General features: G+C 37.8%; 1 protein-coding gene across 1 annotated transcript in view; it reads left to right on the top strand.

Annotated features, from left to right (window-relative positions):
- Positions 1 to 21893, top strand: part of EHHADH (enoyl-CoA hydratase and 3-hydroxyacyl CoA dehydrogenase) — a 47579-nt gene that overhangs the window by 6620 nt on the left and 19066 nt on the right. The window contains exons 3-5 of the mRNA XM_040480991.1: positions 4641 to 4813; positions 10563 to 10674; positions 19263 to 19367. Of these exons, the coding sequence (XP_040336925.1) occupies positions 4641 to 4813; positions 10563 to 10674; positions 19263 to 19367 (390 nt within the window). The remainder of the gene's footprint in view (positions 1 to 4640; positions 4814 to 10562; positions 10675 to 19262; positions 19368 to 21893) is intronic.

The following is a 21893-nucleotide window of genomic DNA, read 5'->3' as shown; positions in this document are numbered from 1 at the left end:
GAAATTGAATTCACTTTTTTTCTTTAAAAAAATTTTTTTTAACGTATATTTATTTTTGAGACAGAAAGAGACAGAGCACGAGCAGAGGAGGAACAGAGAGAGACGGAGACACAGAATCTGAAGCAGGCTCCAGGCTCTGAGCTGTCAGCACAGAGCCTGGTGTGGAGCTTGAAACCACAAACCACGAGATCATGACCTGAGCCGAAGTCAGACACTTAACTGGCTGAGCCACCCAGGCACCCCTGAGTTCATTTTTCTTCTAATAGTCACCCATCTCAGTGACCATGACTATCTTTATTGGGTTATTCTATGAAGATGCAAAAATATTGAAAACATATGGCAAAAGAATCTGAAATGGTGATTCAGTGGTATTTGTAGTAGCTTTTCTTGTTTTCCCAAATGAATATATTATGCCTTTTGTCCTATATGAAGGCCTGTGTAATGTTACTGTAGCCAATGGAATTTAATGTATGTTAATTGCAGCCTGAGAAGAAGTAGATATTGGAATCATGACAGTAAAGCAATGTAAAAATGATAATCATTATAAAATTACCATTTATCTTGCCTGCTATGTGCCAGTACTATATGGGTTATTTATTTATTAATAATGAAAACAGTAGTATTTTTACACATACTTTAATCCTCAGTAAATCCTACAATCTCCATTTACAGATGATAAGGATGAGCCTGAGAGAGATTAAAATAATGTGCCAAACATTAATCAGTTATGAAATGGCTTACTTGTTGTTTTGAAACTTCAGGTCAGAAGCCCAAGATAGTGACTTTGCACCATGGAGAGAGGGATCCCAATTATGGAAAACTCAATATTTCTTTGTAAGAAAGAAGGTAGAAAAGGGAGAATGTAGTTAGAACTCAGGGATAGAAAAAAAAATTCTCCTAGAAAAGCATTAGAGGTGGTTAGACTTAATGGGTTTATATAGAACAATTGGAAAATATACATTCTTCTCAAATTTGCAACATTTACAGATTTGACCAGATACTGGACCACAAGAACTTGTCTTAATAAATTTTACTGGGGCGCCTGGGTGGCTCAGTCGGTTAAGCAGCCAACTTCAGCTCAGGTCATGATCTCGCCATCCGTGAGTTTGAGCCCCGCGTGGGGCTCTGTGCTGACAGCTCAGAGCCTGGAGCCTGTTTCAGATTCTGTGTCTCCCTCTCTCTGACCCTCCCCCATTCATGCTCTGTCTCTCTCTGTCTCAAAAATAAACAAACGTTAAAAAAAAATTTTTTTTTAAATAAAAAAAAATAAATTTTACTTAGAATATGTTCTCTGACAGCAATGCAATTAAACTAGAAATCAATAACAAAAATATAACTAAAAATACTCATATGTTTAGAAATTAAATTCATTTCTTAATCCCTGAGTCAAAGTGAAATCATAATAGAATTTAGAAAATATTTAGAACTGAATGATAGTGAAAATGCAACATATATAACTGAAGGATACAGCTAACGCAAAACTTAGCAGGAGATTTATAACCTTAAAGGTATTTATCAGAAAAGAAAACAGACTGAAACATAACGAGTTAAGCATCTATATCAAGGAACTAACCAATGAACTACTAGACCCAATGAAGTAGAAGAAAGGGAATAATGAAGAGGAGAAATTAATGTGATAGAAACAAATGTGATTCAAGACTGTCAAAAGTTAGTTCTTTGAAAGACTAATGAAATCTACAAACCTCTGGAGAGATTGATCAAGAGAAAAAGGGAAGGCACAATGTATATAGGGAATGGCAAATGGGATATCACTGCAGATACTGTAGCCATTAAAAAAGATAATGAAAATATTATGGCTTCCCAATATGACTCAAGTGGAAATAAAAAACCATTAAAGAAATCGAATCAGTAATCAAAAATCTCACAGAGTAAATTCCAGCCCCAAATGACTTTATTGGCAAGCTCTAACTGGAAAGTCAAGGAAAATATTATTTGAATTTCACATAAATGTTTTAGGGAATAAAAGAAGAGGGAACACTTCCCATATTAGTTTCCTTGGGCTGCCATAACCGATGACTTGTGGAGGGTAGAAGTTCAAACCAAGGTATCTGTATGGTCATTCTTACTCCAGAGGCTCTAGGGAAGACTCTTTGCTTGCCTCCTCTAGCTTCTGTGGTTGCAGGCAATCCTTGGTGTTCCTTGGCTTATTGCTTTATCACTCCTGTCTCTTTCCATGGCCTTCTCGCCTGCGTCCAGATTTCCCTGATCTTACATAGACCCACCCAAATCCAGTATGACCTCATCTTTACTCAGTTATATCTGCAAAGACCCTATTTCCAAATAAGGTAAGTTTCACAGGTTCTGCGTGGGCACCATTCAATCCAGTACTCTTTCTAACTCATTTCATGACGCTAGCATAATCTTGATACCAACACCTATCAAGGCCAGTATGAAAAAGCAAAACTTACAAATGAAATTTGCAATGAAAGGAAAGCAAAATGAAAGGCAAGTTTCATTCATAAGCATAAGTATAAAAATCTCAATATATCATAAAATTGAATCTAACAATATATAAAAAGTGGAAGGCATCACTTTTTTTTCCCGGAAATTCCAGATTGGTTGAACATTATAAGATTAATGTAGTTCATTCTATTAAAAGATTAAAAGAGAAAAATCATATGAATTTTTTAAGAACTGCAGAAAAAACATTTGATATCATTTGACATGCATTAAAAATAAAAATTTTTAGTAAACTAGGTATAGAAAGAAAATGTCTTAATCCATTTTTGAAAACCTATAGAAAACATCAGATAGAATGGTAAGTTGAAAGCCTTCCTGGGGCACCTGGCTGGCTCAATCAGTAGAGCATGAGACTCTTGATCTTGGGGTTTTGTGCTCAAGCCCCACGTTGGGTATAAAGATTACTTAAAAACGAAAAAAATCAAAACAAAACAAAACAAAGCTTTCCTTCTGAGATGGGAGCAAGACGAGGCTAGCTACTCTCCCCATTTGTGTTTGACATTGTGTTTTAGGCCCTGGCCAGTCCAGTAAGGCTAGAGAGACAAACGAAAGGTATTGGGATTGGAAAGGAAGAAACAAAACTTCATTATCCAGAAGATATGATAGAGTTTGCAGAAAAATCAAAATAATCTATTAGAAAGGTATTATAATTAATAACTTAGTAATTTTGCTAGATATAAAATCAATATCCAAAACTTTATTGCATTTCTATATGCCAGAAATAAACAGTTAAAAAGTGAAATCACTGTACTCTTGTTTGTGCCTTGGTTTCTGTAAAATTGGGATACTAGTACTAACCTTATGCTGCAAGTAGAAAAATGTAGTAATAACGTTTAAGAATGTGGGCTCTGTAGTTAAACTGAGTTCAAATCCTTATTCTACCAGTAATTAACTGGTCATATGTTTGAACTAGTCACTTAACATCTCAAAGCCTTAGCTTCCTGACCTGTGAAATGGAGATGGTTATACTACTTAACCTACATATTAAGAAAATCAAATAAGAGAGTATATGAAACTACTTAGCACGGTGCCTGATGTAAAGTATTTATCCAATACGCACTAATTGCTATTATGACATGAAAAATCATTTAAATCTAAACTTACAGGATTGATAGGCCTGAGATATCTTGTTTTTCTTGAGCCAAAAAGGAATAGAAATAATAACTAATAACACTAGATGAGAGTGTGAGTATGATGGATTGGTGAGCAAAAAAATCATAATCTTGGATTGATGCTGGGTAAGGTACAGGTAGAAATGAAAAGTTAAATAGGTTGGTATGAAAGAATTACTTTAACTTTTTAACTCTTGCCAAGCTTAATGTTTCCAAGAATAGATAATTCTGTGGGGAAGAGTTCAGTATAATGTTATGTGAAAAAAGGAAAATATGAAAAATGATGTTATAGAATGCTTTCAATATTGTTAAATATATATGATAGCAAACTTTAATTTAATTCTCTCCTAAGTCACTGAAGATAGGTGTTATAAAAAAGTTGCATAAGTTACTGAAGATCACAAAGCCATTTACATATATGCTTTGAGAAACAAGAATTCACGAAAATATTACATTGTTATCTCTGTGTGGTGATTTTGGGGTGATCTTTATGTTCTTTATTATTTTGTGTATTTTTCAAATTTTCTATAATGCATGTGTTATTTTTATAATTAGGAAAAGAAATAAATGTTGCTTTTATTGATCACAAAAACAATCTATTACAAAAACATAAAACATATAACTCACAAATATGTATGTGTTTTATGCTGAGGTTTTATGTTGTAATGATTTATGCTCTTAACAAAGATATAATAAGGTTGGTGAGCAATACTATACAAAAAAAAGAAGGGGAGGGAGGGCTGGTTCAACTTCTGAATCTCTATTCCCCCTTCTCTGAGGCTTTTAATTTTTTACAGGTAGAGTTACTACCTATAATATGGAAGACAGATTTTAGATTACAGGATTCCTGATCAAGGTTTGAGGATTTTCTCTTGTAATGTTCTACATTTTCCAGGTTATTTTTCCTTCACTGTGTGTCCAGCCAAAGAATTAAATGTCTTGTGGTCCCAAGAAGGTCTGAAATTCCTTGAGAGTTATCTGATACCTTATTGTCTATAACAAAGTCCAAGTCTCTCCACCTCTCTTTTTCCTTGTCTGTGTCCTTAGGTGCTGATATCCACGGCTTCACTGCTCCTAGAAAGCCCGCCATCGTATTGGGACATGTAGTAGATGAAATACAGAGAAATGAGAAGCCCGTGGTGGCAGCTATTCAAGGCATGGCTTTAGGAGGGGGACTAGAGCTGGCCCTGGGCTGTCACTATAGGATTGCCCATGCAGAGGTAACCGCTAAAGCTCCATATGGGGCTCGGTGTGGGGGGCTTTTCTTTAAGGCGATGTCTAAATGTTGTATAAGCCTCAGTGGTGATCATTTTGAAAGGCTAGCTTCCTGGTTGACAACTCTTATGTATTTTTAGCACTGGTTTTTCAGCTGCTATGCATCAGCACAGTGGTAGTAGTTGTTGACATGTTGAAAAATGTCCATTCCATGAGTAAATAGCTGTTACCCTGAGCCCCATGACTGTCCCTTTGCTTCCCTAGCCCTAGCCCTTGGGTCTCCACATAAAACACAAACCAAAGGGGAACTACTGGGTCGGTACAGGGCCCCTACGACTCTGCTCCAGTAGTATGACCCACGTCATGTTCCGCTGAGCCATGCTTATGCAGCATGAGGTATAAAATATTTTGACTCTCATCCCTGAGTATGCATACTTATTTAAATTTTTATTTCCTCAAAGCTTTTGGTTTTGTGGTCCTTTGTAATTATTAGTACCTTAGAAGACAATTTCCTATTTGAAAATAGCACAAAACTGTAAATCCATTTGTTTCTGGAAATAGATTTAATTTGGGCTATTAAGTATGTAGATGAGGTCTGTGATATCAGTCTCAGAATGGTAACATTTTGTAAATAACATTTTTCTAATGATAAAGATAATGTTGATCATTGTGATAGACTAAAAAATACAGGAAAGTATAAAGATGTAAACTAAAATCCCCATAAACTCACAGTTCAGAAATAACCACTATTAATATTCTATTTTATTTTCTTTTGGTCTTCTTCCTATGTAATACATTTTTCTTATAGCTTTTTTTAAATTTCTTTTTCTTTGCCGTCTTTAAGAAAAAAAACACCTACAGGGACGCCTTGTTGGCTCAGTTGGTTAAGTGTCTGACTCTTGGTTTCCGTTCAGGTCATGATCTCATGGTTCCATCTGTGGGATCAAGCCCCAACTAGGGCTCCATGCTGTTAGTTTTGGATCCTCTCTCTCCCTTCTCTCTGCCCCTCCCACGTGCTCTCTCTCAAAATAAATGAACTAAACACACACACACACAAACACAAACACAAAAAAAATACCTACCTTTGGAATTATATTGTATTTCATTTGTACTCCATTTTTATACTAATATCATATTTACCCTATTTGTTTATGCATTCTGCCAATCTGTTTTAGAGAGTTTAATCTATTTACATGTAACACAATTACTAATAAGGAAGTACTTACTTCTGCCATTTTGCTATTTTTTTTTGTCTTCTATCTTTTTTGTTTCTCAATTATTCCATTAATGCTTTCATTTGTATTACATAGATATTTTCTATTACCCTTTTCATTTTCTTGTTCCTTCTCTTACTATGTATATTTGAGTTATTTTCTTACTGGTGGTAAGAAAGTCCTGGTGATTACAATTAACGTCTTAATTTAAAACAATCTAGTTCAGATTAATGCCAACTTAATTTCAATAGTATACAAAAAAGTTTGCTTCTATATGGTTCCGTTACCCACTACTTTAATGCTGTTATTGTCACAAATTGTATCATTACACATTTGTATGCCCATTAACATAGATTTTTTTTTAAATATGAAATTTATTGTCAAATTGGTTTCCATACAACACCTAGTGCTCATCCCAACAGGTGCCCTCCTCAATGCCCATCACCCACGTTCCCCTCCCTCCCCCCCATCAACCCTCAGTTTATTCTCAGTTTTTAAAAGTCTCTTATTGGGGCGCCTGGGTGGCGCAGTCGGTTAAGCGTCCGACTTCAGCCAGGTCACGATCTCGCGGTCCAGGAGTTCGAGCCCCGTGTCAGGCTCTGGGCTGATGGCTCAGAGCCTGGAGCCTGTTTCCGATTCTGTGTCTCCCTCTCTCTCTGCCCCTCCCCCGTTCATGCTCTGTCTCTCTCTGTCCCAAAAATAAAAAAACGTTGAAAAAAAAAATTAAAAAAAAAAAGTCTCTTATTGTTTGCCTCCTTCCCTCTCTGTAACTTCCCCCCCTCCCCCTCCCCCATGGTCTTCTGTTAAGTTTCTCAGGATCCACATAAGAGTGAAAACATATAGATTTTTTATTATTGCTTAACGTAGGGGTCTTTTAAGTCAGATAGGAAAGAAGAATTATACAGAAAAGTTTATATTAATTTGTCCTTTATATTTACCTAAATAGTGATCCTTTATCATTGTTTTTTATTCCTTCACATGGATTTGAGTTCCTGTCTAGTGTCCTTTCATTTCATTGTGAAGGATTTCTTGTAGGGCAGATGTGCTGGCAACAAATCCAATTTTTGTCTTTACCTCAGAATGCTTTAATTTGCCTTCATTTTGATTTTTCTAAAGTTTATTTATTTACTTTGAGAGAGAGAGAGAGAGAGAGAGAGAGAGAGAGAGAGAGAATGGGGGAGGGGCAGAGAGAAGGAGAGAGAGAATCCCAAGCAGGATTGGGAGTGTGGAGCCTGACATGGGCCTCGAAACCATGAACCATGAGATCATGACCTGAGCCAAAATCTAGAGTTGGATGTTTAACCAACTAACCCACCCAGGTGCCCCTTGTTTTCATTTTCAAAAGCTAGTTTTGCTGGATGTAGAATTTTTGTTTGACATGTTTTTTCTTTTAGTGCTTTGAATATGTCAACCTACTGCCTTTTGGTCTCCATGGTTTCTGACAAGAAACCTGCTGTTAATCTTATTGTAAATAGTCTTTAAACATATCATTTTAAATGGCTGTATAATTTTGTCTTATAGATATACCATAATTTATTTAACATTTCCTTGTAGCATTAAATTTTTTTAATGTTTATTTATTTATTTTGAGAGAGAGAGCAGGGGAGGGCAGGGAGAGAGGGAAAGAGAAAATCCCAAGCAGGCTCTGCATTGTCAGCACAGAACCAGACATGGGGCTTAAGCCCATGAACCCTGAGATCATAAAATGAGCTGAAATCAAGAATTGGACACTCAGTCAACTGAGCCACCCAGGCACCCCAGCAGTTTAATTTTTATAAGGGTTTATGAATAAAGATATATATCCTAAGTGCTCCTTTTTCTGTGTCCCTCTTACCATGCCTTCTGCACACTGAGTGTAGATATAAGTTATAAGCAATGATAAGTCAGGGGATGGGGATGAACAGTGGTGGAAAAATTCTTGACTGACTGTTAGGAATGCCTTGTGTGAGAAACGCTTAAATATTCCAGGTATTTGGAGCTCTTGGAATCACAATGTGGGTAAATGACAGTCTGCATTAAAGCACCCTCCTCCTCCCATCCTGTACCTGTAACAAAACTAACAGAACTTTAGCCACTTTTAAATAGCCAAGAGAGGCATGTGGTAAAGGGCTTGAATTCATTCTCTTGCCTGGACTGAGGTTGCTGTCTAATTTTTTTTCTGTAAGAGCTTTATTGAGATATAACTCAAAAACCATATAATACATTCATTTGAAGTGTACAATTGAGGGTGCCTGGCTGCCTCAGTCAGTTAAGTGTCTGACTTTGGCTCTGGTCATGATCTCATTGTTCCTGGGTTCAAGCCCTGCATCAGGCTCAGCACTGACAGCTCGGAGCCTGCTTTGGATTCTCTGTCTCCCTCACTCTCTCTGCCCCTCCCCTGCTCATGCTCTCTCTCTCTCAAAAATAAATAAATAAACAACAACAAAAAAAAACCATTTAAGGGGCGCCTGGGTGACTCAGTCAGTTGAGCATCCAACTTCAGCTCAGGTCACGATCTCGCAGTTGGTGGGTTCGAGCCCCACGGTAGGCTCTGTGCTGACAGCTCAGAGCCTGGGGCCTGTTTCTGATTCTGTGTCTCCATCTCTCTTTGTCCCTCCCCTGCCTTTGCTGTCTTTCTCTCAAAAATAAACATTTTTAAAAATAAAAAAAAAACATTTAAAAATAAAATGTACAATTGAGGGGTGCCTGGGTGGCTCAGTTGGTTATCTGACTCTTGATTGGTCTTGATCTCGGGGTTGTGAGTTCAAGCCCTGCACTGGGCTTCACGCTGGACGTGGAGCCTACTTAAAAAAATAAAAATAAAGTGTACAACTGAATGGTATATTAGCATATTCACAGGGCTGTGTAACCCTTACCACAGTGGATTTTAGAACATTTATTATACCAAAAAGAAAATTCATACCCTTTAGGAGTAACCCACCATCTCCCCTCTCCCTCAGTCTTAGGCAACCACTAATCTACTCTCTGTCTCTATGGGTTTGCCTATTCTAGACATTTCATATACACAGAATCATACAACATGTTGTCTTTTATGACTGGCTTCTATCACTTAGCATAATGTTGTCATCGTTCAACCATGTTGTAGCTTGTCAGTACTTCATTCCTTTCTATGGCCAAATAATATTTCCTTGTATGGATATACCACATTTTCTTTATCCATTCATCAGTTGATGAACACGTGAATTGTTTCTATTTTCTTGGCTTTTATGAACAATGATGCTAGGAAAATTTGTGTAACATTGTGTGTGTTGTGTGTGTGTGTGTGTGTGTGTATGTGTGTGTGTTTATTATAGTCATCCTATTGGATGTGAAATAGTATCTTGTTGTGGTTTTGATTTGCATTTTCCTGATGGGCTAATGATATTGAACATCTCTTCATGTGCTTATTGGCTATTTTGTATCTCTTCTTTAGAGAATTGTCTATTCAGATCCTTTGCCAATTTTTTAAATGTTTTTTATTTTGAGAGAGAGAGAGAGAGAAAGAGAGAGAGATTGAGTGGGGGAGGAGCAGAGAGAGAGGGATACCCAGAATCCGAAGCAGGCTCCAGGCTCTGAGCTGTCAGCACAGAGCCCAATGCAGGGCTCAAACCCACGAGCTGTGAAATCATGACCTGAGCTGAAGTCGGAGGCTTAACCAACTAAGCCACCCAGGTGCCCTTCCTTTGCCCATTTTTAATTGGATTGTCTTTTTATTACTGAGTTGTAAAAAGTTCTTTATATATTCTACATACATGATTAGCAAATATTCTCTCCTATTCTGTGAGTTTTCCTTTTAATTTCTCAGCTTCCTTGCTCTTTTAGGGCTCCATAAAGCTGTTTCTGGACAATATAACTTTTGTTGGCTGAAACAGATCACAATGGAGTCAGAGAAAAAATATGTAAGAAGTTAGAGATGTATTTCAACATGAAGACTTAGGGACAGCACAGCTCTGTTTATGTTGTTAACCTAAGTAGAGGGTGTACACTAATTTGCCCTGTAAAAACTTTTTTTTTTTTAAATTTATTTAAAGTGTCAGGGTGCCTGGGTGGCTCAGTCAGTTAAGCGTCTGACTTCTGCTCAGGCCATGATTTCAATGGTTGAGGCTCTATGCTGATGGCTCAGAGCCTGGAGCCTGCCCCTCCCCCATTAGTGCTTTGTCTTTCTCTCTCTCTTTTTCTCAAAAATGAATAAACATTAAACATTTTTTAATTTATTTAAAGTGTCTTATTTATTTTGAGAGTAGGGGGAGGGGCAGGGAGAGGGAGAGAGAGAATCCCAAGCAGGCTCCACACTGTCAGGGCAGAGCCTGATGCAGGGCTTGATCTCAGGAACCTTGAGATCAGGACCTGAGCCAAAATCAAGAGTCGGACGCTTAACCAACTGAGCCACCCAGGCACTCTTGCTTTTTGTTATGTATTTATTTTAAGAGAGAGAGTGTGTGTGCATTGCTCTGCAGAAACTCCTGAAACAGTGTTTTTGAAAGTGTGGGAAATCCAGAGGAATCCTCCCCTTTACATGCTGTCTCATTCTAATGACCTTTGTGCCTTCAAACTTTAATAGGCTCAAATTGGCTTCCCAGAAGTCAGACTAGGACTCCTTCCTGGTGCAAGAGGAACCCAGCTTCTCCCCAGACTCATTGGAGTCCCTGCTGCACTCGATTTAATTACCTCAGGTCAGTACAAACCCTGACAACAGCTGTCTAGAGCAATTCGAGGAACTGGTTTAAGATTTAGAGAAATTCTGGATTGACCATTACCCACTCAAGTAATCTTAAGAGGATACTTTAATTTCTTTGACTATCAATTTTCTCATCTGTAAAATGGAAGGAGTACTTTCCCTGAGAGCTTCTCAGACATTACCATGAAGATCACATGTAAGTGCCTCCCCAAAAAAATTTCTTTAATGTTTATTCATTTTTGAGAGACAGAGACAGAGCATGAGCGGGGGAGGGGCAGAGAGCGAGGGAGACACAGCATCTGAAGCAGGCTCCAGGCTCTGAGCTGTCAGCACAGAGCCCGTCGTGGGCTCAAACCCACAAACCACAAGATCATGACCTGAGCTGAACTTGGTCACTTAACTAGCCGAGCCACCCAGGCACCCCATGTGCCTTCTAAATGAAAGTGTTTACAGAGCACTAATTATAAGTAAGATTTTATTATAGCTCACGTGTCCATGCATAAACACTTGTATTCACATAGGGTGCATTATATGCAGACTCAATTTAGAAATTATAATGTACATGAGAATTAAAACCAGAATTGTCATGGAAAGGTTTGAAGTTATAGTGTGGAAATGACTGAATTTTTCATTTCCCAAGTATTAAGATATTAGCTACAAATGAAAGTTCTCTTTCCATAGGGAAAGTGAACAACGCAACAATACAAAACATTTAGAGATCCTGGATTTACCAAATCCTGTAAGACTTATAAAGAGATTTCCAGTTGAAGTAAGGTTGGAAGAAAGAGTCATGTTTTGATTGACAGTGTTTCTTCTCTCTATATTTCTGTGGGTCGGGAATTTGGGACCAGCTTAGTTGGACTCTAAGCTCAGGGTTTCTCATGAAGTTGTAATCAAGACATTGATTAGAGCTGTAGTTGTCTGAAAACTTGAGTGGGGCTGAAGGATCTACTTCCAAGATAGCTTCCTCACATGGATGGCTAGTTGGTGCTGACTGTTGGCATTTCTTCTCCACATAGACCTCTCCCTAAAGCTGCCTGAGTGTCTTCACAATATGGAAGCTGACTACCTCTGGACTGAGAGATCCAAGAGAGAGCAAGGCAATAGCTGCGATATCTTTTAGGACCTAGCTTTGGAGTTATGCACCATCTTTTCTGATTGATTATGTATTATATATATATGTATACATATATATATGTATATATATGTACACATATATATTATATATATGTGTACATATATATACATATATATTATATATATGTATTATATATATATGAAATTATTTATACAGGTCTTCCCTATTCAACATGGGAGGGGGCTTGAACACCAAGAGGTGAAACTCACTGGAGCCACTTTGGAGGCTAGTTACTTCAACTTTATACTCACACATATGCCTATCTATTATGTATATATATGTATATATATATATGTATATAATATGTATATACATACATAGTAAGTTAGACATATATGTAATTACATATTACTATGTATAGACATAGTAAGTTAGAAGGAGATAAGTGCTAAGGAGAAAACAAAACAAAGTGGGAATATAAAATGTTAGAGATGGAGGGGTAGGTAATATTTTAATATAAAATGTTAGGGATGGAGGGATTAAAAAGGCTTTCCTACTAAATGACATCTGAGTAAAGACCTGAAAGAGATGAGGAGGCTTATTATGCCAATATCTGGAGAAATGCATTCCACATGGATAAATAGCAAACGCAAAGCCCTGAGGCAGCAGGATACTTGGAAGTTTCAAAGAAAAGCAAGAAGGTGGATACAGCTGGAGTGAAGTGAGGAAGGGAAAGAGAGGTAGGGGATGAAGTCACATCGTGTAAGGCTTTGAAGAGTATACAAAGACCTTTGGCTTTTCTTCTCAATGAGGTAGAAAGGCATTGGAGTGTTCTGAGCAGAGTCACATGCTCTCATTTGTTTTTTAAAGGATCACCCTGGCTGTTGAAAATACATTAATGAGAGGTAGGGCAGACACAGGAAGGCTGATTAGAAGCCTGCTACAGTCACCCAAGGGACAGATGATGAGAGCTGGGACCTGAGCGGTAACAATGTAAATGGTGAATCATGGTCAAATTCGGCATATATTATGAGGGTAGAGCCAGCAGGATTTTGTGATTTATCAAAAAAGTGAAATGTGCAAGGAAGAGCAGAGCGAAGGATGATTCTAATGACCTGAGCAGCTGGAAAGATGGTGCCATTTTTGAGATGGAGATTGCTACTGGCAGAGTAGGATGTAGGGAGGAATCACAAGCGCTTAGCTGGGGGCATGTTACGTTTGAGAGGTCTGTTAAACATCCAAGTGGAGACGCCAAGTAGACAGTTGGACAGACTGGCCTGGAGTTTAGGAGAGAGGTCTTCTGATCTTCTCTCAGACTCCATTTTCTCAACAGAAAACAACTACATGGTTGCCTTGAGGAATAATGAAATGACATAACATGCTTCTGGTACAGTACCTGACACATAGAAGACATTTTATAAATGGTAACTGTGGTAGGCAGAATAATGCCTCCCACCCCACCAAAGTTGTCTGTGTCCTAATCCCCAGGACTTGTGAATATGATGCCTCACATTCAAAAGTGACTTTGTAGGTGTGATTAAATTAAGGATTTTAAGCTGGTAGATTACTTTGGATTTTCCAGGTTGGTCCAGTTCCTCACAAGGGTACTTAGAAGAGGAGGGCAGGAGGTTAGAGAGGAGACAAGATGCTACCAGCTGGCTCTGAAGATGGAGGAAGTGGCCACAAGCTAAGCAACGCAGGCAGCCTCTAGAGGCGGGCAAAGACGATGCAACAGATTCTCCCTTAGAGCCTCCAGAGGGAACACAATTTTGCCGACCTATTTTAGACTTCTGATATCCTAAACTAAGATAATAAATGTATGTTGTTTTAAGCTGCTCTGTTTGTGGGAATTTGCATAAGAAACTAATACAGTAGCTATTAATAATGATGCTATTACGACTGTTGCTGTTCGGTTTGGAAGGTTGTTTTTTTTTCCCCTAACCGACTATGCTAAAAAAATTGTTATTGAAAGTTGAAGATCCCCTACTGATGTTAATGCTGTAAAAACACCGGCTCTGTAGGCACTGTCCCCATAGGAAGTTAATAAGTAAACAGATTTAAATGAAATTAATAAGTAAGTAGCTAACCTTTTCTGATCTGAAAACCATTAGAGAGGTAATTCTGGAAAGTGGAGCAATTATAGCAGCCACCGTTGCTTTTCCACAGTTGCCTGAAAATGCTACCCGGAAACAGCTGAATCTTTAGCAGTAACCACAAAAGATTTGCTAGAGCACCTTGCAATTCATTCCCTGATGTTCTCTGTCCGGTCAAGTGACAAGAGGTACAGTTCCCTGCTCTTGCTTCTGCTTCATTTTTTATGGCTCGTCCTCCTGGTTCACTGAACAGCACACAAAATCCCTGCTCTGTTCTCACAGAGCTTTGCTCTAGCCCATGAATTTCTTTATGGTCATTCCCAGGACAAGGATACATTCAGGCTCTAGACGCTGAGGGGATGCCTCTTGCCATCTAGAATAGTGGGGGAGAAGTTGTGAGTGGCATCTTTATCCTACCTGCCTTTCAGGTGGGTTAAGTCCAGGTGAGTTTTCTCTACATTTGAGCAAGAGGTTGAGGGTGAATTTTAGTAGCCGGGGCTCCCAGGCAGTGATAATAGATATCAGCAAGTATCATTCTGTGACTAAAACAAACAAAAAAAACCTTAACAGTAAACCCAAAACCTATAAAGATATTCTGTGACTTTAAAAGAGTGAAACAAGCACTGGGTGTTGTATGGAAACCAATTTGACAATAAATTTCATATATTGAAAAAAAAAAAAGTGAAACATTCATATGAAACAGATCAAAGAAAATGACAATTTTAGAAAATATTCTAAATTAGAAAAGAACATCTATTATTTGTTAAATAAGAACACACTATCTGGAAGCAAAACATTTGCCCAAATAACTTCTTTTAGAAGCAACAAAAAGAAGATATGATCAAACAGACAACTCAGTCAGCAACATGGAGGATAAACAGAGGCACATTTATGGAATTCTGTGAAGTCAGAAGAATTTAACAAAAAGATACATAAAATGTAAAGGAAGGCGGCAGATATGGAAGGTATATAATCAGAGTCTCTGCTATGAATAATAAGAGCTCTCAAAGCATGAAGCAAAGATGTGAGAAGCAGTAACCAAAAGAAAAAATAGAAGAAACTCTTCAGATATGAAATGGAATCAGAGATCATGTTTCAGCAGGCTCACCATTTTCCTGGAAAAACTGATGCGGAGATATCAATTCCCTGATGTACTTTGTTAAAGATTTTGAACTTGCAGGAAATGGATCCTGCAAGCTTCCAAAGGACAAAACAAAGCAAAAGATTACTTTCAAAATAACTAAAATCACTCAGCCACAAATAAATGCTAAATGTATGGAACATTCATATACGATCCTGGTACCCACGCTCCAACGCAGCAATAACATATATCAGATTAGATAATACACGACCCTAGTACATGAATGTGTCATACATTTGTCATATATTATCATCATTTTAAAGACTGTGGATTCTATTCTAGGATTCTATACAGTCTTTAAAATGATAATCTAAATCAGAAGTTCTTATAGTGTGGTCCAGGGACTCCTGGGTATGCCTAAGATCCTCTGGGGCCGTTCATAAAGTCAGAGCTACTTTCATAACAATAGGACATTATTTGCCTTTCCACTCATTCTCTCACACATGTATACTAGAATTTTCCAGAGGTTGTTGTATGCCACATGATGTCAGAACAGATAGAATGAAGAAGCAGATAATGAGAATCCATCTGTCTTCTATTAAGCCAGATTTGAAAGAAATTTGTAAAAATGTAAACTAATGACACTCTCTCACTAAGTTTTTAAAATTTTGAAAATAGTTATTTTGCATAAAAATTTATTCATGTTAACATCAATGTTAACATTTATCGTTATTTTACAGTAATACAATAAACATTTTAAAGTTCTCAGTTTTAACTTAAAAAAATTTTTTTTAGTGTTTATTTTTGAAAGAGTGAAAGACAGAGCATGAATAGGGGAGGGGCAGAGAGGGAGATACAGAATCCGAATCCAGGCTCCAGGCTCCAAGCTGTCACAGAGCCCGTCGCAGGGCTCGAACTCACAAATCGTGAGATCATGACCTGAGCCGAAGTTGGACGCTTAACCAACAGAGCCACCCAGGCACCCCAGTTTTCCTTTCTAATACAGTAAATACCGATAGAAATAATCTACATGGGGCACCTGGGTGACTTTATGTTTAAATAAACATTTTTAAAAATTAAAAAAAAAAAAAAGAAATAATCCACATAAAAGCTTTTTAGAGTCCTCCATTATTATTTATTTATTTATAGGGTTTTTTTTTTTTTTAATGTTTATTTATTCTTGAGAGAGAGAGAGAGAGAGACACAGAGCATGAGCAGGGGAGGGGCAGAGAGAGGGGAGACAGAATCCAAAGCAGGCTCCAGGCTCTGAACTATCAGCACAGAGCCTGACGTGGTGCTCAAACTCACAAGCCGTGAGATCATGACCTGAGCCAAAGTCGGACACTCAACCAACTGAGCCACTCAGGTGCCCCTGGAGTCCTCCATTATTTTTAAGAGTGCAAAGGGATCCTAAGATTAAAAAGTTTGAGAATTGCTAATTGAGATCTCTTTTCTTAGACACAGAAACCACAATACAAAACTGTGTATATGTGGTCCAAATTAGAAAATAATATGAGTCTATGTGTGTAAAAAAGGCTTATTTTTTCTTTCAAATCATGGGGGGGTGTTCTAAATCTTATGAAAGGATAGTTAGAAAACCTAAATATACTAAACTTCTTGTCTTTAATAAATTAAAGTAGAAATTGTTTTAATTTACAATGTTATGATAAGTACACTTTTAAGAATGTACAGTATGTTAAGTATCTAAATGTAAAATTCCTAAGATGATGCTTATCATCCAACAGACTACAGAAATTCAAAGCACAGAAGACAGTTCATTCTGCAAAAGATGAAATAGAAAGGAAGCAAAGCAGAAGAAAATATGGGGAAATTATAATAGTGTGAAATGAGTCTGTAAAGCCTAAGGTTTACAAAAATTGAAGCATGTGGGGGAATATTGAGGAATTTTGTGTCTCTGTTCTTATCATTAAGTCTGGAAGGCAAGTGTATCTTGGGGGAAATGAGGAAGAAATCTGGCTGCTTTGACAAAAAGAAATGAAGTGAACTAGGATTGCCTTTTCCAAAGCACTGCTGCTTATAGAAATATCACTATTTTTAACTTGATGAAGAGAAGAAGTAAAAACTAAGAATATGATGGATTTTGATTTGCATAGAAAAGGTCACAGTGAGTTAGAAGAAAACTAACAGAATCATACACCTATCTTTTTACGTTGTCTGTACAATTTTAGGGGGACTTTAAAATGACATCTGGAAAGGATTCTATGTAGGCAAAAATGTTCTAAAGGTTGGAAAAGAAGCCGTGAAAAACTTTGGAAAAAATTGAGATTACCCACTTTGAAGAAGTGTGAACTTTGGTTACCCTGGGTCTCCTTATAGTAGCTCTAGTCAGGGGTCTTATTAAAGTCCATTGGACAGTGGTTGTTGTCTACACTGAAGTAGAAAGAGAAAAAGCAAGTTTAAATCTGAGCCTGAAGATTTGGGTTGTATATACAGAGCTGCATCTTTAGGCCCTTGAGACAATAAAAGTACCTAGAATCTCACTGACACTCTAAGAACAGCAGTCATACACCTGCACTTTTGTGAAATCCAGGCCAGAAGAGACCATCACAGCTGAAGGAATTTTCAGTACATCTTTTGGGTAGCTCACATTTCCTACTCAGTTTCCCCAAAGACCCTTTTAGTACTCAGGTTTCCATTTTCCGTTTTGTCTGCAGGCTGCAGGCTGGGCACTCACCCCTCACCCAAGTGATCTTCTACACAGGAGATGTGACCCCCACAGCCACTCATCCACTCTTCACCGCCTGTCTCACCCCAGGAGGAAATCTGGGAGCCTGTTTTCAAAGGCACTTCCAGAAAACTAACCAAATAATGTTGTTGCAGAGTGACTCCTGCCAAAAATCATTGAACTGTCTCTCTAATCAAGAAAACCCATTTCTAACTCTCTGAAGCGCTACTAAGAACCAGGAATGGAGGGTTTGTCTCAAAGATGGCATCCACTAACACTGTAAGAGCAGCAAGGACTGTGGAATTATCGCCACCAAGACTGATCTGATGATCACTTTCACAAGGCAAGATGTTACTGGCAAGAAAGCAAGCAAGCCAGGTGTTATTGTTGCCTTTCTTCTTGACCCTGTGATAAGGGATGCTTATATTCCTTAACCCTCTACTTCAGAATATTCAGATTAATTTACATATTTACACCTGGTGAAGAACTCAGGAGTGATGCTCATCAAATTTTTTAAAAATTTTTTTTAATGTTTATTTCTTTTTGAGAGACAGAGCATGAGTTGGGGAGGGGCAGAGAGAGAGGGAGACAGAATCTGAAGCAGGCTCCAGGCTCTGAGTTGTCAGCACAAAGCCCAACATGGGGCTCAAACCCACGAACTGGGGGATCATGACCTGAGCTGAAGTCAGACGTTCAACTGACTGAGCCACCTAGGCGCCCCTCATCAAATTTCTTAACACCCTAAAGCTGCCATTCTATACTTGGAGGCTGCCAGTGCCACCACCAGACGCTAGATGTCGCTAGTTGCCGCTTAGTGTCATTACCCCAGGCTAAAAACCCTCTATGGAGCACTCCGTTCGCCAAACTTGGGGTCATGGGCCACACCCTAACTGCGTGGACCTGAAGGAACAATTGTCTGATCGCTTCTGCTTCCCTTTTAGCTTCTGCAATAAAAGGCAGGGTCCAAAGCTCACACAATAGCAATTCCACAAACTTAGGGTGGGGTTGAGATGCTGGGTCAGCAAAAAATGACAGAAGTCCACCCATTTGTCCTGTGTAATTTTGATTATAACTTACATAATGTCAACTTAATCATTAATTTCCCCGTTTCCCAGCTATATTTCTGTTTTAGGACTGTGTTTATTTGGTTTTTTTTTTGTTTGTTTTTTGTTTTTTGCAATCAGTGTTGGTATGTATGTTGGTGTAAGATAGATACTGCTACTGCTCTGCTGTTACTACCTCTATTATTATTAGCAAAAACCCAATCATCACTTATATAGAGACTTATAGTTAACAAAGTGCTTCTGTAGAGATTTACAGAATATAAAGAAAATGTATTCTTCTCAGTTGATACTCAGAATTACCAAGGTAAGCATAATTTTTCCCATTTACCTAGGAGGAAGGTGTGGTCTCTCTACAATTCTTCATCATCACACAAAGAATAGAAGGTAGAGCTGAAGCTTGAACTAAGTTTTCTGGTTACCTCTGCAGTGACCTGTCTACTACTTTCTACCGTGCTGCTTACTTATTTCATTTAGGAATAGATGTTTGTATCCAGGAAAGATAACCTTCCTTACCAGAGAAAGTAATGCTTTTGCTTTAATCTCACAGTTCTCTGGGTTTGTTTTATTTTGTTTTGTTCTAGGAAGACACATTTTGGCAGACGAAGCACTCAAGCTGGGCATTCTAGATGAAATGGTGAACTCAGACCCGGTTGAAGAAGCAATCAAATTCGCCCAGAGAATTTCTGGTAAGAATAATGAAAATAGCGCAAGTTTGGGAGCAAGCTAAACTTTCGTTTTAATAAGGAATTCCTTAAATATCTTATGGTACATCCATGCGATAGAATATGATACAACTTTAAAATGAATGACAAACTACGTATTGATTTGGTGTGAATGCTATGATTTAACCTACTCTTAAGTGAAAAGCGTCACTGTGAACAGTGGTTCACCATTTGTGCAAAAAGGAAAGGGGGATGGGACTGAATGTCCATATGGAGAGAATGTATATATGTAACTGTTCTTCTACATATAAGATATTTATGTAAAGATTCACAAGAGATGGTTCATGGTTGCCTCTGGGAATGGGGCTGGTCAGCCAGGGAAGCCATTGTTTACCGTTTAGTACCTTTTGATTTTGTTTTGAAATAATGAATTTTCTGTAAGAAATAATTAAAATGAAAACAAGCAAACATTTCAGCAACTAGAAACAAGCCTCTCTAATTTACCGCAATAAAACCGTAGTTTTGTCTCAGTGAGCTTGTATTTTCTTTCTGTCACTGGTTTCTCATTTTGTGGGTTCATGGCATCCCTTTAAAAGTTCTCTGGAGTGGCACTATTCCTTTTCAATTTATGGAGAGCAGCAGCAAGATGGAGAGGGTTAAAGAGTGCCAGAAAAAATAATTGGGAGCAGTGTTGGGTCACAGATAGAGCAGCATGTTCATCTTTCTGCTTGGTGGTAGGCAATGGCTCAGTGTCACTCAAAGGCATTCCTTTGAAAAAGTCATTCTTTTGTTGACCCCACCTGGGACCAAACACTTCCCTGAAATAATCTTTCTTTTTGTGGCTCTAGCCAGTTGCTGTTTCAATGCAATAGGAAAAGCTTGAACTGGAGAGTCCACGACCGTGGAGAGAAAATCCTGGTGACTCATAAAGAGAATCAGCAAGTCTTTGCCCAAAAGGGAATGAGTTTCCTGGTGTCTTTCTCTGCCTTCCAAACAGTCTTCACCAACTTTTCATCACTGATTTCATTGTGCCTCCTGGCAGAGCTTATAGTTTCGTTAGAAGTCACTGGGCTGACAACAAAGGCTATTTGCATTTGGAAATCCATTCGTGATTTTTTGGCTTGAGGCTTATGATAGACCCATGTCTAACAGTTACACCTGTGGCTTTAGGTTGTAAAGAACTAGATTTCCACAGGAAGCTCTTGTCCTTAACTGAATTCCCTAGATTGAGATTTGAGAGTTAAGTAACTAAAAGAGATAGATGAGGATCATGGTCTTTTTACAGTAAACTGTAAAATGCTCTGTTTTAATTTTTGTAATTTATTTAACTTTTAAAATAAATTTCAGGGGCGCCTGGGTGGCTCAGTCTGTTGGGCGTCCGACTACAGCTCAGGTCACGATCTCGTGGTCTGTGAGTTCGAGCCCCGCGTTGGGCTCTGGGCTGATGGCTCAGAGCCTGGAGCCTGCTTCTGATTCTGTGTCTCCCTCTCTCTCTGCCCCTCCCCCGTTCATGCTCTGTGTCTCTCTGTCTCAAAAATAAATAAACGTTAAAAAAAAATAAAAAATAAAAAAAATAAAATAAAATAAATTTCAAATTAGAAAACTAAGCATTAAATTACTGTTTATAAAATTTATAAAATGGTCTTTTCAATCTCAGTAACATTGCACAGTTTTTCCACTTGGTGGCGTCCAAATATTGAGAGGGAACCGTGCTTTATTTTTCTTTTTCTTTATTCTTTCTTTTTTTAGGAATCATCTGCTTTAAAATTTAGCAATTCACCTGTTAACAGTAGGGAAATGGTTTGGGGCTTTGGGAAATTATGTATAACTATTTTAAATTATAATTATGAAAACTATACCGAAATATGCACATTGTGGATAAAAATGTGCAAAATATAAATTTACATATATTCTATAATTATAGCTACATAGAGTATGAATATAGCCCCAAAAGTAAAGGAAATATGCAAAAATTACAATAATTTAATTTCTTTCAAAAAATTTCATAAGTAATCTTTGCTTCTGTGTTTATTTTTTCCAGCTTCATTGAGGTATACTTTACACACATTAAAATCTACCCATTTCAAGTATAGAGTTTGAAGAATTTTTATAATTGTTTGTAGCTGTGTAACTACTATCACAATCAGTATATAGTTCTATTACCCTTAAAAAAAAAAGTATTTTTATGCCTCTTTCCAGTAGATTCTTTTCCCTGCCCCTTGGCCACAGATAATCAATGACCTACTTTCTGTTACTATAGTTTTTGTTTTTTAGAATTTCATATAAAGTTGGAATCACAATATAGCATGTAGTCTGTCATGTCTGACTCCTTTCATGTAACATAATGTCTTTGGTATTCATCCAGGTTGTTTCATGTAATAATATTTCATTTTTTTTTAATTACCTAATAGCATTCATTCCATAGTATGGATGTCCTGCACATTGCTTATCCCATTTATTAGTTGATGGACATTTAGGTTGTTTTCACTTTGGACCTACACAAGTCTTTGTAGACATATTTACCTTTCTCTTGGGTAAATACCTAAGAAT

Source organism: Herpailurus yagouaroundi, unplaced genomic scaffold, assembly GCF_014898765.1.
Source record: "Herpailurus yagouaroundi ecotype Mexico unplaced genomic scaffold, PumYag 159, whole genome shotgun sequence".
In the NCBI taxonomy this organism is placed as follows: domain Eukaryota; kingdom Metazoa; phylum Chordata; class Mammalia; order Carnivora; family Felidae; genus Herpailurus; species Herpailurus yagouaroundi.
This window is presented reverse-complemented; position numbering and strand designations above follow the sequence as displayed.